This window comes from Falco rusticolus, chromosome 1 (genome assembly GCF_015220075.1).
Source record: "Falco rusticolus isolate bFalRus1 chromosome 1, bFalRus1.pri, whole genome shotgun sequence".
Lineage (NCBI taxonomy): Eukaryota > Metazoa > Chordata > Aves > Falconiformes > Falconidae > Falco > Falco rusticolus.
This window is the reverse complement of record NC_051187.1, coordinates 101809546-101826410: the sequence shown is the minus strand read 5'-3', so window position 1 is coordinate 101826410 and position 16865 is coordinate 101809546. Positions and strand designations below refer to the sequence as shown.

Sequence of the window (16865 nt, the reverse complement as noted above, 5' to 3'; positions counted from 1 at the left end):
TTACTGTGCAGTTCCAAGGTATCTTAAAAGAACAAGACAGGAAAACACGGTGCACATGGAGGTCAGCTGCAGAGTGCTGAGGTACCTAGCCTGATATTGCTAGGTTATTTTAAACAGGCTGTGCATCTCTGCATGTATAACCAGCACAGCACGTTCAGATTACCCCTATTTATGTCAAGAATTTGCCAAAACCTGTGGTCTGGGGAGGGAGCGTTTTGTAGCTTTTGGGAGCCATGAGAGGGAAGGTGAAGAGACAGGGAGAAGTGCTGGCATCTGTAGATTATTGCCAGAGTCATTTTAGTTACTTTAGGGCAGCAGGTTTCAGTCACAGAAAGGAAGACATGTTTCTGTGAACAGGGTAATGCATATGTGGGTGTACTTGGCAGTGTTCTGTAGGGCTTTTGTTGCCACAGCGATAACGCTAAGGGGTGAGGAGGGCTACAAGGACCAGGAACATGAAATAAAGCAACATCTTACGCAGAGCATTTAACTGGAACGGCTTTTTTGGGTGGAGCACCACTTCCAGGAGTGACTGGTAGAGCAGGGTAGTAATATGCCAGTTGAAAAGCTGGAACTGGAAATGCACGTGAAACCAAATTGTACGGATCTCAAGTGGGATTTGCTTGAAATGTTGCCTATATTTCTTTATGATTCCTCCCGTATTTTTGACAAGCACGCAGTTAACGCTGGTATTTGAGTCTTTATTGGATGCTTATATAGAGAAGAAATCCTTTATGTAAGATCTTTGTAGGTGATATGTTTGCAGTATCAGTGGAGGTTTATAAATCAGAATTGTTCACCTGACTGGTCTGTATTGCACAGCCTAGGCAACGTAAAGAGATTCTGGGGAATGGGTGCCACCAGAAGCAGGGAGCAGTTCCCAGTACCAAATAGCAGAAGAGAGTGCCTCAGTGAATGATCGATATGGTGAGGGGTGGTAGGCTTATATTACGAATTTCCTTTAAATGAGGGATAATCACCCATAGTGAATGCAGGGAAACCAGGAAAATGCTATGCCGAATACTGGTAGGGTGGAGAATGGACCAGATTCACATACCACTTCTGGGTAGACCAAGTGTACCAAAAAGAAAGAATCAGTTGAATGAAAACCAGGGAAATGTATACTGTTCTCATCAGTTACGAGACTAATGACTACAAGGTAATTGGACAAGCTTACAGGTTTCTTGAAGTTTGCTCATGTAGCTTGAGAGATTTACCACCATGATCTTCGAATCAGATTTCTTAATGGAAATGGCAGTCCTGCAGTTGTATCCCAGCTACGGTTTGCAGGAAGCCCAGGCTTTGTGACAGCAGTCACTTCTGATGCTTGTTGTTGCTGCTTTGTGTTTGTTGTGTTACCTTCCAGGCTGTAGGGTTCTCTTCAGACTATTGAATCCTTTCCAAATTATCTGTTGTGCAGCTTTTCCAGATAGTGGTCTTGAAAATACAAGGTGGATGTTCCAGCTGCTTTTGCTATAGCTTTTGTTAGTTAATTTCTCAGTTGATTTTCAAGACCTGGCATTCAATTTGCAATTAATAAAAGTCCAGCCTGTGTGATCTTGTCACTGTATTGCTGTCCTGCAAAAATCAGAGGAAGCATTGCAATTGTTACGCTCCGCTAGTGCAAGAAATAAGTAAGAATTAGCATTTCGCTGTGAGTGCCAGAAGGCCAGGCTGACTGATTGCTAACTGGTGGCAGCAAGCTGCTGGATGGCCATGTCTAGGTGTTCCTCTGCAGAAGAGTATGTCCTGCAGGGGCCTAAGTGTGTTATCTTTGGTATCTTGGATCTCTGCTGCCACTGCATATTATCACAAGGCTGCAGTGATATCCCATCCACTTGTCTGTGCTTATTAGCTGAATGCAAAGATGCTGTTGGGCATAATTTTATGCTGGATTTTTCTGCCAAAGATTCCTCTGTTGCTTGGCTTTTAGAGGTGCTGGAGGAGGAAAGAAATACTCACCATTAGAATTGTAGCAGTGGGCCATAATTCCTTGGCTTTCCTTTATACTGCTTTTAAAATAGCTGCAGCAAGAGAAACAGGAATAACACCAAGAAGAAGGAGCTATGAGAAATGGGGTAGATGCTTGCTGTTTGGTATCCCACAGTGTATAGTGAAAGGAGTCCCAGAACGTGTAGAGCAGAACATGGGATATCTACTGTGATTGCTGAGCACGTGATTTCACACTTACGCAGCGCTGCAGGGGTGCAGTGATCCAGAGTAGCATTACACGGTCTAATAAAGCTGTGTGGAAACAGTGCTTAGGCAGGAATTACTCTGCATCACTTAATGCAGATGCACAAGACCCAGAACTGACTTCAGGTTGAGACTTGCCCTTGGTTTGTGTGATTAACCCTATTAGGTGTCTGATGTCCTTAGCTTTAAAGGAACCTAGGAATGAAGGGCTGTTTCCAAAGCAGTGGATCCTGTTTTTCAAGGAAACAATCTACATTTCATTTCTTCTGAAGAATCAAAGGAAGATTTTAAGGTTCTACAGAAGCTGCAAAATAGCAGCTCCTCCCCCATAGGCACCTAATTTGCATACCAGCATTTTCCAGATTGGTGGAGAAATGCCTGGGAGAACAGCATGCATCTCAAGAAAGCAGAGTTGAAGCTAGGGACAAAGTTATACTAGTGCTGAGAAGCAGAAACAGTGCCTTCTGAAGCAACCGACAGCACAGCACCTTGCTTGCCAGCGTGAGATCGGTCATGCTGACATGCTGTCCTCGAACTGTGCTTTGGCCTACTACACTTGACAGGGAAAGGAAGTTCTGTTTACATTTTTGAGGGCCAAGTTGTTTTTCCCCCTTTGGTCGCTGGCATTCATCTGGGAAAATTGCATTCACCATATCTGTATTTAGTCTTACAGATGGAAACTTATCAGATGGTAGTTTCCCCAATATAGGCACCTGTTGTGCGTTTAAAAATCTGGATCGGCTTTTGTGAATAAGCTCTCCAGGTGGTTTTATGCTAACTGATACAAAATAGGTCTTCTGCCACACTGACCCACAGGGATTTCCATAATGATAGAGTATGGGTAGAGAAATTCCCAAACAACTTGTGAAAACAGTGTACTGTGTGTTTAATGCTCGGTACGGTTACTAACACTAGAGGCAATGAATGTTGTACATGATATTCATTAGAAGACTTTCCTTGGGTAAGGCATGGTCTGGCTGTGGATTGTACCTCTTTGTAAGTAAGATATGAGTAGTTTGAATAGTACCACAAAAGAAGTATGTAACATTGCCATGGAAACAAACTTATTTCCATTTAAGATGCCTAAAATATTTTCTGTGTTAATTACTGTGTTTACTTCAGATGTGGGTACATTTCAATAATTATGACGTTAATCTGGGAATTCATAGTAACAGTGTTAACTATAAACGCCAATCTCAAATGGTAGGTAGTTCCAAATAGTATAACTATTAAAAAGACAAATTATTTGTGTTTGAGAATATTAAGAATAGCTGTCATACAAGATGTTAATTTGCTTGTTACAGTTTACATTAAAAAAAATAAACGTCTGGCATTGCAATTTGTTTTCCTTTCCAAAGATTTTAACAATATACCTGGTGGTACCAGTCCACTGAGTAATTAAAACCTTTCCCGTTGTAATCGCAATCTTTCTTCAATGAGGCTTTATTTTCTGTTCTTCAGTTCAGGGACGTACTTGTCGTTAACTTCTGCTAATACTCTTGTTAGGTGTCTACTTTGGGGAGTTCAGACAGTGGGATTTTTCTATTTTGTTTACCCCTACTTTGAGATCTGATACATATTCTGACCAGAAAAAAATTCCCAATATCCAGCTTTTCAAATTATCTTGTGGTTTGTTTTTTTTTTTTTGAGACCTTGTTATTCTCAACAGTGATGCACCACAGACATGCAAGGTGAATATGCTTAAAGCAGAAGCAAGTTATCTTGTTTGTTCCAAAATCAGGGTGCCTAGTTTTACATCCACAGCCAGGTACAGATTCTGCTCTGTAGTGACTTCAAGGGAAATGCATGTGCTTGTGTCAGAGTTATGCTTGCTCGGTTTTCTCCTGTGCCTTTTCAAAAACAATGCTTTTAAGAGTGGGGTGTGAGTTTCCAAGAAATTATTTCTAAGCAAGCAAAAAACCCTCAAACTAACAAACAAAAAAACCTCTCACGGTGGCACTTGAGGAAAAAAAACCTCCGTAGTAATCAGTTTAGTAACACAACATTTGGACTAACTATTATTAGCAAACAGCTGCTCGTTACAGTTTGTCATGAGATGAGTTCCTAGCCAGTTGCACTTAATTTCTTTGCAAGTAACCTGCAGTTCCAGTTGATTGCATTTTGCACACTAGATAAGAATATAAAGTCGGAATTTATTGCTGTGTTATGTTAATTTCTTGTATAAAGCGGTTAACTTGACAAGTGTTAACTTAAATGCTTAAAAAAATATATTCATATGTATTTACCTCTTAAATATTCAAGCTGTATACTAACTCTGGCTAGTCTGACGTGGTTTGCAGTTGGAGCTAATTCAGCTGTAAAGGTTCCTTTTCTGTTTGAGATTTGGGGAAAATCTGTGTCTCTAGATCCTAGTTCAATGTGGTCATCCTAGTAACACTGTTTAAAAGTCTTCTCTGGAGGAGCTGAGCATTTATGACTGAAGTAGCAATGGGAGTTTTGCCACTAGAATCTATTTTTCCTTGAAGATAGCGCTCATTTTTGTTCTTTACCTGTATTGCAAAGCAGAAAAACAAATCAACCAGGAAACTGTACTTTCTTCCTCTTCAGTTTTAAGTTCCCTTTTGTGATTGTAGAATGTCTTTGTTAGAACGTGTAAGCCAGAGTGGAGGAAAGACTTAACTGCTGCTGGTGCTCTGCTGTCAATTTGGTAGTTACAGCAGACTCCTGCTCTGCATGCCACTGCTCAGGAATGCATGTGGTGGGGGGGATCATCTCTTTACCTACAGAATGAGATCCCCAGCTTCTTTAGCTCTCCTGGATACGGAAGGTGTGGTATCACAGGTGGCAGTTGGGGGTGATGCAAGTTTGTGCTGCTCTCCTGGGGTTGTTCTGCCTTCATGTCACCCAGATGTTCCTGGGCCAGCTTGTCAGCTGGGTCAACAGTCAAAAACTGCCTCTTACCAAAAAAAAATAAATCGGTGGGATTACCTTTTCATCTCTCTTGACCACAGGGTACATGAGTATGTTGTTCCCATGAGGAAAGGGCAGCCTGCTGCAGGTAAATCAGCTTGAACAGGTTGTGAAACTATGCCCCAGAACTAGCCCCTGGGTAATAATATCCCGATGGAGAAAACAACCTTGCAGCCCTGGTCCTGACCGTATTCTGTCACTACCATGGCTGTAATGATGCTTCTGTCTTAACTTTTCGCATATTCCCCAGTACTTGCCAAATTGCAGTCCTTGATGCTTATTGTCATTTAGGCATATGTGGGCAACCAAAGGGAAAAAGGGGGTTTGAAGACATTTTCAGTCAATACCTTTCTCTCTTTTTCTCTTAGAAGTGAAGAAGAAGGCTGGCTTTATCACTCCAGTGCCAGGAGGGGTAGGACCTATGACTGTCGCAATGCTTCTGAAGAACACACTCATAGTTGCTAAAAAGCTCATTTACTAGAGCAAACATGCTACCCTGGAAGAAGAATCCAAGTTGTTCTATTTATTGATACACAAAACATTTATTTTTTACTACAAAGATATTTATTTCTACATTGTATTTATTTTTTCATGTAAAGTATGCTAAACCTGATGGCTTATGAAATGTAATACTTATTGTTACCTCCAACTGACTTAATATGAGCAAAAATGAATTGAAGAATACAGCCTATGCAGATACCTTGCTGGTGGTCATTGTATGCATGAAAACGAAGAACGAAGCGTGAATCACAAATACACCTATGTATCTGGGGATGGGGTGCGATTACCAAGGTCATCTAAGCGCTTGGGACCCTCAGCTTTGATCAAACGGTATAAAAACTAAGTTTCAACATGTTACATATTTTTTAAAAAAAAATACAGTTTGGGTTCTGAGATAATGAAGCACTCAGTGTAGCTTGAAGTCTGGAAATATATATTTTTCTCCAAACAGTGATAGCAGCAGAAATAATTAATCTGAAAGGAATGAAAGACAGAAATCTTTGTTTCAGCTGCCAGGCAGAAATGTTGACATGAATGCAAATGTTCCACGTGTGTTTTAAAGTAGTCAAGTCAGCTTGAATGCTGGTGAAATTCTGACCTTAAACATTTACAAGAGGTGTGCATAAATAAGTAGCTAGAGCTGAGGCCAGAATTATTTTATTTCCATGTCTGAATTTGTTTGACAAAATGTTTTGGTGCATAATACCCTCATCCCACAAAAAAAACCCCACCTTAATAGGTGACTGTGCTGGATCGGACTTTAATTAGGTAGAATGTAGTTAAAACTACTATTTAAGTACATGATGAATAATGGGGGGAGGGAGGGAAAAGAGAAAGACAAAAGCTAAAGTTTATCCCTGATATAATATTTGTGTTGGAATTTTAAGCCATTTAATTTTTCTCCTATTTTCTGAAACTGCGTGAAGGGGCTTTTTTTAGTCCATGATGTAAGGCTCAGTCCTGTGAATCCTTGGCTACCATGTTTTGCTTCTTCAAGAGGACTACGTGAGATAAAATAATAAAATCAGTATGTTTCTATTCGCAAAAATATTAGTTCCAAGATGGATCTAGAATATTCTCATGCAATGTAAAAGTTGGAGTGAAGTTACTACTAAGATGCCAGTTGAACTGAGTGTGTGCACTATTGACATGAAGAGCCTACCCCAATTCCTGCTAAAGTCAGTGGGAGCTGCTTTGCACTTTTATCTTTTGTGTTTTTATCTCAGTCAGAATAGCTTTGATTCGTTTTCATCAAGAGCCTTAAGTATTTGCCAGTAGACTATAGATGAATTGAAAGGAGAAGGAAACAAAAAAATTGTGGCTAAATACTACTGCCGTTAAACAAAAAAAAAATGCACTTACTGTAATAAATGAAACAAGATGGAGCATTGCTTCTGTGTTGATTGTTCTTGTAATGGACTTCCTGAGAGTTCTATTTAATGCAGTGTTCACAAAAGAGGTTGACAGAGTCATTGCTAAATATAGAGTGCCCGTAGTGCAGACTCTTGCTTACCTGTTTAAATTGAAGCAGAAGTATAAATATTCAAAGGATGAAGGTGCCTATGGAGATAATACGTAGACTGATCAACCCATCATTGACTAAGATGGAATAAAACTTGCACACTGTTATGTTAGTCTTGGTGAAAAAATGTAACACAGCTTTGGAGGTTGTATTTTTTCCTCTTTTTTTTTTTTTTTAAGCAGCAAGTTAAGTGTGAAGTGATTGGAGGCCTTTTGCATGTTCAGTCATAACTTTTTTTCATCTGTTTACACTAATGTTCTAGATTCATGTGTTTTTCAATTTAACTGTAATCATATCTCCATATTTATTTATTTATATTTTTTGCAGAATAACAATTTATGGCATTTTGGCAATGTCGCTTGAGTGAGTCTGCCTATTTCATGTCCTACAAACAGTTTATTTTGCATCTTAGGCTTTTTCTCCTCTCGGCTCTGGTGGATGGGTTTTAGCATTGCGCAAAAGCCAGTGAGAGGGAGGTTTCACTCAATGCACGCTGTTTTCAGAGCTGCCAGATGCATCTGTGAGAGAATTCTCCACTGGGAGAACATCTAGAAGGAGCATCCAGAGTTAAGGGCCTATTAGTCAACTCAAAAAGCTTGCTGGTGTGCCAGACCTGGTCAAGTTTGGTCCAAGCATGAACACCCTGTGGCGGACAGAGGCATGGCCTTATCCACTGAAGCCTTCTCACAGGCCTACCGCACCCAGCTGTATTGCCCAACGACAAAGCCACCTCTCGGGTTCAAGCTGGATTAAGCTCCCATTGTGTAGATGCGTGTTGAAAGCAAGGCTCATGACTTAGCCCTGCTCGGGACAGATAGCAGAGGTTATCCAGGTAGGCATAAACACTGCTGTCGACCTGGGGAGTGTGCAAGCTGCACTCAATCAGCGTGCAGGCATGTAGCAATTCAGGATAGCGAAGGAAGGGAAAAGCCTCCTGGAATGCAGTCCGTGAGCAGGAGAAGGCATAATTATAATGTGCATAACTAGCTTGTGTTTTTCCCTTAACATGTGAAGTGGTTAGATTTAATCCTATGGATCACTGAGGAGAGTGCAGCGTCTAGGGAGAGCTTGAGCTGACTGGAGTTGTTAGAGCATTTATCAGAAGATTTTTGGTTTTAAAATGCAAAAATTGTGAAATGCTTCTGTTGCTTGGAGCTCACGGTTGAGAAAACGAAGGTTGTTGCTGGGGTGAAGTGTGTAGCTCTCCTTCAGTGAGTCAGGTTGTTGATGTGTGCGTAGATTATTGAACAGGGCCTCTCCGATGATCTGCCGTAGTATGTTTGGCTACGTAAGTACCCTTCAGTGAGACCAGTCCTACTTGTTCCAAGCTGCCTGTGACCAAGGAAGCTGGACAGCATTTGGGGCTGTGGAGAGTGGTTTAATATAGGAAATGTGTATGATGGATACGTCTTCAAGACCTACAAGCACCTTATGTAAAAAGTATGATTGTTCTTATGTAGCCACTTCGGAAAGGTAGAGGTGGGCTTTTATGGCGGTATAGTGGCAGGAGTCGTGAAGGGATCGCCTAATGTAGGAAGCAACAGTTTACTTGCTCTTTCAGTCTGTGTTTTCTCGACACCCGTGCTTTGCCAGCTTTTAACTGCACGAGCATGCATAGCACCAGCCAGCAGTCCAGGCCTTGCATGGGGCTGGTGGCCTGCCTTGCTTCATAGCATTGTGCACTCGGGAAGGCTGAATGAAAAGTGATTAGCATGCCCCTCGGGCTCACCAGAGCCTGTGATCAAAGGCTTCTTGCTGGCAGTCACTGATGGTGAATATCATGCATTATCGTTTTGTCTGATCACTTCCTAATCTTGGCACTAGCTGTTCTCGCAGTTCCTCTTCTGGATGGCAAGGAGCTGAGGTACAGGGAGGGCCAAGGAAGGAAGAGAAACAAAGCAGGAGCTGGTCTCTTGGCCTTGAGTTCCAGAGTAGCGTCCTGAATGCTGACTATCCTCCTAGGAGCAATGCAAGACCTGTGTTGCTAAGGGAAAGAAAGATCACGTTCTGCACAACACGTCATTTTTCGTTCTGCTCACCTCTGTTTTGCTGTATTTCGTTGATCTGCTCTGGCAGATACCAGGTCTCTCTTTAAAACTGTGTCTTTGCATGCACAATTATGCCCACAGGTAATAGGAAACCAGGGTTTCAAAAGAAAACCTGATCCCATTGCTAGATAATAACAGTTTCCTAAATAAATGTGTGGTTGCCCCAGGGGCTGAGGTTGTTGCCAGATGCACCTTTTTTTGATTGGTGAGAGCAGCAGATGACGCTTCGTGGCATATAAGTGCAAGAGAAAACACAGGAGCACAGATAAGCAGAGCAAGTGAGCCACCTGGAAAGAAGAGTTGAGAAGGTGTTAAAGCAGCTGCTTGCCATGGCATTTGGAATGCTAATCTATATTTTGCTGAAAGGTAGGTTTGGAGGAGGCTTTTCAATGTCGTAAGATACAAGGCTTTGTTGAACAATAGTTCACTCTTTCTGAAATCAGCAGTAGGGGTGGGAAGCATGCAGAGACATTGCGAAGCAGAATTACTTTAGCAATTTTAAACCTGCATGAGATTTTAACTGATAGGGTATAATTTAGACTCTCTGAAAAGAAGCTATTAGACCGGTAAATAGGTGTGACATTGTAGTGTATTACAGGTGTCTGTGTCGTAAATTGCATAAGATAATAGAACGGAGAACAGAACAGAGAATGGAATGGATATGTATTTTGGAAATTTGCAAACAATAGTTTGTTTCCCCATAATCATAAGTATGCTGTGGCAAAAGGAAGTTTGGGGCAAGAATGTTTTAAATGAACTGTTATTATATTGCTGCATCGTATCAGAATTATATTAAGTGGGTACATGCTTTTCTGTTTGAAGTGAACGTTGAATAGATATACTGAGTTTTTCTGTTACAGTAAGCATCTGTTTGCATTACACAGCAATGGGGGCACTGAGTGAAGAGTCAGCTATTACTGTTTCATCCCTCAGCACAGACTTATGGAATAATTGGACAAAAAACAACACAGAAGGTAATAATTTTCTGTTCTCTTTGTCTGTATTAAATCTGTCACTTAAAAAAAAGAAAAAGAAGATACACTAAACAACACCAAAAACAACACCAAAAAACCATTCCAAACAAAGCAAAAAAAAAAAACCCAACAAAATCTGTTATGATGATAGCTGTTGTAATGCCTTTGTCACTTGGACACTGTTGAATTTTCTGTATGTTTTTATGTGAGATGAACTGCTTTCTTCATGGAGCCTTAAAAACTTCTGTGAAGTAATAGCTGCCACTCAGCTGGGGTAGGCTCAGCATGTATCAGCTAAAGGATCATTTATCCAAAGTCAGTTGTAATTTGAAGAAGATATTTTAAGGCTAATTGGGATAGGTGATCTGTGTTTCTGATGGCCATTTCTGCTATTTTTAACTAATGCTTGGTTTCTAGTTGTCTGCAGTGTGAATCTTTATGCACACAAGTAAGAATGCAGCAAGCATAACTTGGAGTGATGCCTCTCATTACTGTTACTCAGTAGTTTCTTTCTTTGTTGCAGTTTTGCTTTTGGCTATCGCAGCTTCCATATTCCTCTTCAGAGTGCTAGCTCTCTCTTTTCTTTCTTTTTCTCTTCTGACTGAAATGTGAACTCAAGCTATTTACCTGCCAACATCTGACACCAGAGCGCTGTGTTTATCCTGCAAGCTGCATTCTTGATGTTACTTCAGGTCCTAATGATGTCATTACTTTTGGAGAACTGTGCGATCTGGAACTGAGGTTTTGGCAGGTCAGTAAAGGAGGAAAGGATTTTAACTGTGATACTTATTAATGTCTTTGTACTTTAAAAAGAACAAACATGCATACAAATCATCTTCTGTTAATTGTAAGTCATCACAGGATGTCTTGCAAGCTTTTTTTAGTAGGTCCATAAGCTATTTTTCTCATAACAAGTCACTGTTCTTTTTTTCCTGTCTTATTTGTCATAGTGGTACAGTTTTATAGATACATATATATATGTTCATCCATACATATACTATATGTGGGTTTCATATATATGTATGTAAAATACATATATGCACGTGTATGTGAAGTCAAAATGTTGATTTTTGACAACAGTAGTTTGATTTTTATCAGTGCAGCACTATGGTCTGGTTTAGTGGATTTGCCTGTGATGTTTTTTTCCAGCGTTGCATACAACAAACAGGAGTATAATAAAGTAGAAATATTTTGTGACTCATTGAGAACCCTGTCTCTATTATTTCTAGAAGGCAGGAGTTAAGAGTTAATGTTTTAGCAAATAAGGGGCTTATTTACAGTGACACAGCTGTGTCTAATTGTCCCATACACCTTTATGCTAGCTGTGGCTGTGCAAGTCAACTAAGTGCCAGCACTTTTAGTTGAGATTGTGTTCCCCTCAAAGGTGGAAGCAAATTCACAAACATACAAGCACACGTTTACACAGGTAGTTAAAAGGAGTTCGGTGGACTTTCTACAAAGCCACTGATAGTTGAAAACAGGATTTCCAGAAAGGAGGTTGAAAAGAAATGCTTAGAGTCACCAAAGAAACTGGCTGAATCTCTCTGAAGTTTTCTTGTCATTCCTAGTCCTGTGCAAGTTAAGTTTATGGTAAGATTTATAACCAAAGTTTATTAATACCGGATCCTGAGAAAATGAACTTCTGGTTAGGTATCACTGGAGGAACTGGCAGTTTCTTGTGGGAATGCAAGTCCTCTGGGGACTAAGGTGCAGCTTGTGGAAAACCATTGATTTCTGCTCAGTCTGCTTGCTTTCTGTTTAGGAGATCATGTTCTATCTCCTTACTCTTGTTACACAGGCTTTACTTTTCCCAGCCCCAGCGCTGGTGACACATTACAGCTGGTGATCAGCCAGGGGAGAAAAAACTGGTAATGGAGAGGATGCCTGGCTGGAGCAGACGCAGCAGGGATAACTTCTGACACTGTTTGGGCTGAAGAGGGGAGCCTTCGTAGCAAGACGGGCAGCTAGGAGTAGGGAAGAGCTTGGTTCTGCTGTGGGGAAAAAATGAGATCCTTTCATTGCCGTGAGCAGTTCTTCTGTGCAGCCTGTAAGGGAGGCCCTGAACCTGGGGCAGACCCCTTCCCTCCCTCCCCATTCAGACTCTTCCATTCCTCTGCGACACGCCATACTTGAAGGCTGAGCTGTCGTGGTCTTGGCAGCTGATTCTTTTTGTTGCCAGTCTGTCAGTTTTGGCATGCCCAGGCTTCCAAGTACCTGTAGTTTTCATTTCATGTCTGATCTTGCCAAGTGTATCTGTTCAAATGACTCAGTTGCAGGCAACTGTCAAGTGCTTACACAGCATGCTTTTCTTTCCTCACGTGACATGAAAGGGCACATGGATGTGTTTATTCAACAGCTTATTTAGTATCTAGGTGGATAATACAATATGAATTAGCATAATGCTCTGGGATGGGTTAGAAAAGCATTCTTTTTGTTTTCAAGATTCATCATTCTTTTGGAGGTAATTTTTACTTTTGCAATGTCAAAATAATTAGTGCTTAGAATTTTTGTGTGTACGTTTAAGATCTGATCTTGCAACCCATAACGGACAAAGCTCTTGCTCCTGACAACGAGGGAGGAATGCGCTGTTTGTTTGTCACCCCCATGGCAAGCTGTTTGCCTCACGCTTTCTAGGCAGGCCTCTGCTCCAGGCTGACCTTTGTTCCTAATGACAGTACTAACTTTCACGGCTCTCGGTGGAAGAGGTTTTGTGTACCTGCACCAAGCAAGGTTTCTTCCAGACGTTGGAAGATGGAAGGCTGCCACCTCTCGGCAGCGGTTGGGGAAATTGAGAGGGATGTTCTGGCTCTGGGAGTTGGTCTGGTGGAAGCTGGAGTAGAGGTGGCTGGGTATTTCATGCCTCTGGCATGTATATTTGTACCTTCCTTATTGATTTCTGTGTCGTGTTCTGTCCCCCCTCAGCCCTCTAAGGTAAAGAAAGATACAAGTGAAATACTAAACCTGTGCAGCAGGCATTTTCTCAGGGCCTGGTGGAAGGGTAGTGCTTTGGGCAGCAGGGAGTGCACATTAAAGGGTTCTGTTGGGTGGTTATGTTTAGTGATTTTATAGTTCGCTCTTCAGCCCCCTTTGTGCTGAAATGATGATTCAAACCAGCTGGTGCCTAAGTGTGTGAGGAGAGTCACAAGGGAATATGCTGTTGCCTATTTGTTTGAAACTCTTCCGTGCAGAGCTTCAGTAGCTGCTCTGCAGGTACATTAGGCCTAAGTGAAAATGGGTTTTTCCAACTCTCCCGTGTTCCGGATTTCCTTGGCAGCTGAGTTTACCACATGCCTTTTTTTTTTTTTTTTTTTTCTCCACTCTGCTTTACCCAGCAGTGAGCAGTGTACAGTCCTCCTGTGCAGAAAATGGTATCATCCATCTCTTGTCACAAAACCTGTCTTTTCTTCTGGAAATCTGTCCATCTTCTCATCCTTAAATCTGTTCTTCCAAGGCCTGCTCCTGTGGTGACTGTGCTCTTGGCCAGAGCTTGTCAGCAACGTTCCCAGAGGCAGCCAGAGAAGAGCCAAAGTTTGATGCTGGAGCTCGTGTGTAGCCAGCACAGACTTCTTCCCTTGCGGAGTGTGTGGTTCAAGGCTGTGGGTGTGCGTGCCCTACGCAGTGCTTATCTATAGCAGAGACATCATTCTGGTGTCAGTATGGGGACAGCCTAGCTGTGGTAGCATAGAGCTCCCTGCTGGGTGATGCTGCAAATCTGCTCTGTGAGCTGCTTCAGGTACTTCCCTGGTAGTGTGTGATGGTTAGGGCCTCCGTGTATCCGTCGGTATGTATGTAGTGTCACTTGATGCCAGGCCAGAACTGTGGACTTGGTTTATAGTTTCTAGCATTGTGTTTCTAGCTTTAGGTCTGCCATCCCCATGGTGCAAAGAGAATTTTTCCTTACGAGAATGTAAAAGATGTCCTTTTCTTAGCCTAGAGAAGTTTGTATTAAAGCGAGACGTCTTTTTTTCCACCACGGTAGCTTTTCCCAAGAAACTGTAGTAAAACGTGTCCAACAAGCAGACTTGAGTTGTTACTTGTTCTCCCTAAGTCTCTTACTGAGCTGAAAGTCAGATTACTCTCTCAGGTTTTAGAGGGCATGGTTTTCAAAGTAGTGTTGTTTAATCTGAGTAAGTGATAACATCGTGACTGTTAGGTATCCAAACCACGATTCACAGCTGAAGTTGTGAATTGCTGTAATGTGCAGGCATAGAGTAGAGCAGCTGTTTACCATCACTTGTCATCTCTGTGATGAAGCTACATAAAGGAAGAAGGAAAAAATTGCTTAGTTAAGTGCATAGAAGGGATGCCTCCCATCAAATGACTCTGGCTGGAATTTAGTCAGGAGTCTAGGGGCTTGGTGGTGTTACTGCTGAAAAATGTGTTGTGGGATCTTCAGGTGCCCACAGGATGGCTAGAGGTTTACGTCTATGCCAGTGGTTCCATCAGTGTAATATGTCCAGACCTTGATTCAGCACCTAGTCAGAAAGGAAGGTTTCTGCATGTTGTACCATTGTTTAGTCACTCTGAGCAGACCTTGTCACCTTCCTGCATGATGATGTTGTTCTTGTGGTTATAACTGAAAGCTGGTGTTGACGTGCACTTGATTAGGAAATCACCTTCAGCCATCAGTAAAACAGTCCCTTGAAATAGTAAGACATTGCTTGGACACCCCACCCCACCAGCAATTTCTGTAACTGGGTAGAGAGACTAGTTCAAACAGATACTTGCTTTGACGGTAAAGCTTTCTCTTTGCTTGCCGCACCCCTGCTCTTGTGTTACAGATTCATCCCGGCCTCTGCACTCCTACACAGTGAGGGTACCTCGCTCCTGGGCTCAGGTGCTCTTCTATCAGTATGTAACTTTGATATCAGATCCCCAGGAACAGTTTTGACTACTTTTTTATTCCCATTTAAGCCACCGTGGTTGGGAATAAGGTAGTCATTTTGTGTGTTTTCAAAGCAGAAACATGCTTCCTGACCTGGATGCATATAATTTTGCAGAAGTTCAGAAACCTTACAGTCGTGGACCATGCTTTTGCATGGGAACACCATCCAGGCAGTTTTGGGTGCTGACAAGCGTAATTAGGTGCTCTGCTACCATGAGACCATGCAGAGCGGATGGAGAGAGCAATCCCACCATGCATCACTGACTCATAGCTGCAGAGCTGGCAGGTGGGAGCGTTAGAATGCAATATTTTGTCTTGTGATGGGGAAAGGAAACAAGGAAGTAACTAATAATTAGAATTCTGACTGTGAAGCATACGGAGAATAATTCGATGCTCTCATTGTGTCCTAAACCCTTGATATTCCTGGGATGTTTTTCTGATTGGATTGCAGGTTGAATAGTGCTGATGTTACTCTGGATGAATCTCCCATAATCATTTTTACACACGCTTCTCAAGAGCAAGTAATTTATTTATAGTTTATTCTTTCTCTAAAGCTGTGCTAGAATGTCTTAGAAGCTTGCTCTGCTCAGCAGTGTTTGAATCTGCTTGCAAGACATCACAGTAAATCTATGTATTAAGTGTCTTATGCAGGCAATGTCCTTTCAACTTGAGTTGTGAAAATATATTCAAATGATTATTTTTTCCCCTGAATATAACATTACTTTTTCCTTTTTCACAGTAGACTACACAGAGCAGCCAAAGCTCTTGAAGCTTATGCAGACGTGTCTTGAAGAACATCACAGCTATTGTATCAATGGGCTCTGTGCTTTCCACAACGAACTGAGGAAACCCATATGCAAGTAAAGAATACTGCTTATAAGTATCCTTTTTAGAAAAACAACAGGAGCCTTGTTTCTTTGTTTGCCTTATTGCTATGTAATGTGACTAATTTTCAGCAGAGTGTAGCTTTTGGGTGCCAGTCAGGTTTAGTTTGGCGCAGGCTTGGGTGCTGCGGTGCCTTGGAACTGTTAACGAGGCAGTAGTGCTGTGCTAGTGTAATACTAAGGAAGGGAGAGGGAAAATTCACAGCTTTGTCACTCACTGCTGTGATGGCATCTCAAATTACAACCAGCACTAGAGTAAGTAGTAGAGGAATAAGTAGATTTGCACAGTGGGCCCAATGAAGGGGGCAGGATCTTCCAAGATGTCGGCTGCAGCTCCCTTATCCCATGACCGCTTAAACACCCATCAGGACTATAGGGTCCATCCTGGGCAGCTTTGGCCTTTTGAAACATGATAGCGGCTGAAGATCGGCAGAGCACAATGCTCTTTGTCCACACCCTCCGCGATGAGGGTATGTTTTTAGACTGCATTTGCTGCTGTGACTGCAGTACTTGAGCTAGCTTTAAACTAGATAGACTGGGGCAACTGGGAGTCTTGCTGAAGAGGTTCTGACTGAGCACCAGATTCAGCCCATCCTCATTTAGGTCTGATCCACGTTGTTTAGAACTGATGAAAACTAACATGTTTCTGAAATACAAAGCATAAGAAGTTATGAATAATTTTTGCATGGTGTATATTTATTTTGTAGGTGCCTTGCAGGTTATAATGGAGAGAGGTGTGAACATTTAACACTAAATTCGTATGCACATAATTCTTACGAACGCTACATTGCTGTGGGAATTGGTGTAGGAATACTGACAAGTGGGATACTTGCTATCATCTACTGCTACGTAAGAAAGAGGTATGGGAGATAGGTAACCTTCTGATTACATTCATCTGAATTACAGTGGGCAGGAAGAAACAGT

The 16865-nt window shown here is 41.8% G+C and overlaps 1 protein-coding gene across 4 annotated transcripts in view; it reads left to right on the top strand.

The window, feature by feature from the left end:
- LOC119149994 (probable bifunctional methylenetetrahydrofolate dehydrogenase/cyclohydrolase 2) overlaps positions 1-16865 on the top strand; it is a 49603-nt gene that overhangs the window by 30976 nt on the left and 1762 nt on the right. For 2 of the 4 annotated variants that reach the window (XM_037392015.1, XM_037392025.1), the window contains one exon: positions 5496-5826. In XM_037392015.1, coding sequence (XP_037247912.1) covers positions 5496-5608 — 113 coding nt within the window. In that variant the 3' untranslated portion in view covers positions 5609-5826. Of the gene's footprint in view, positions 1-5495; positions 7014-10082; positions 10173-15796; positions 15918-16648; positions 16802-16865 lie in introns of those variants that run through there. The other 2 variants (XM_037392033.1, XM_037392005.1) reach the window with 2 other exon arrangements.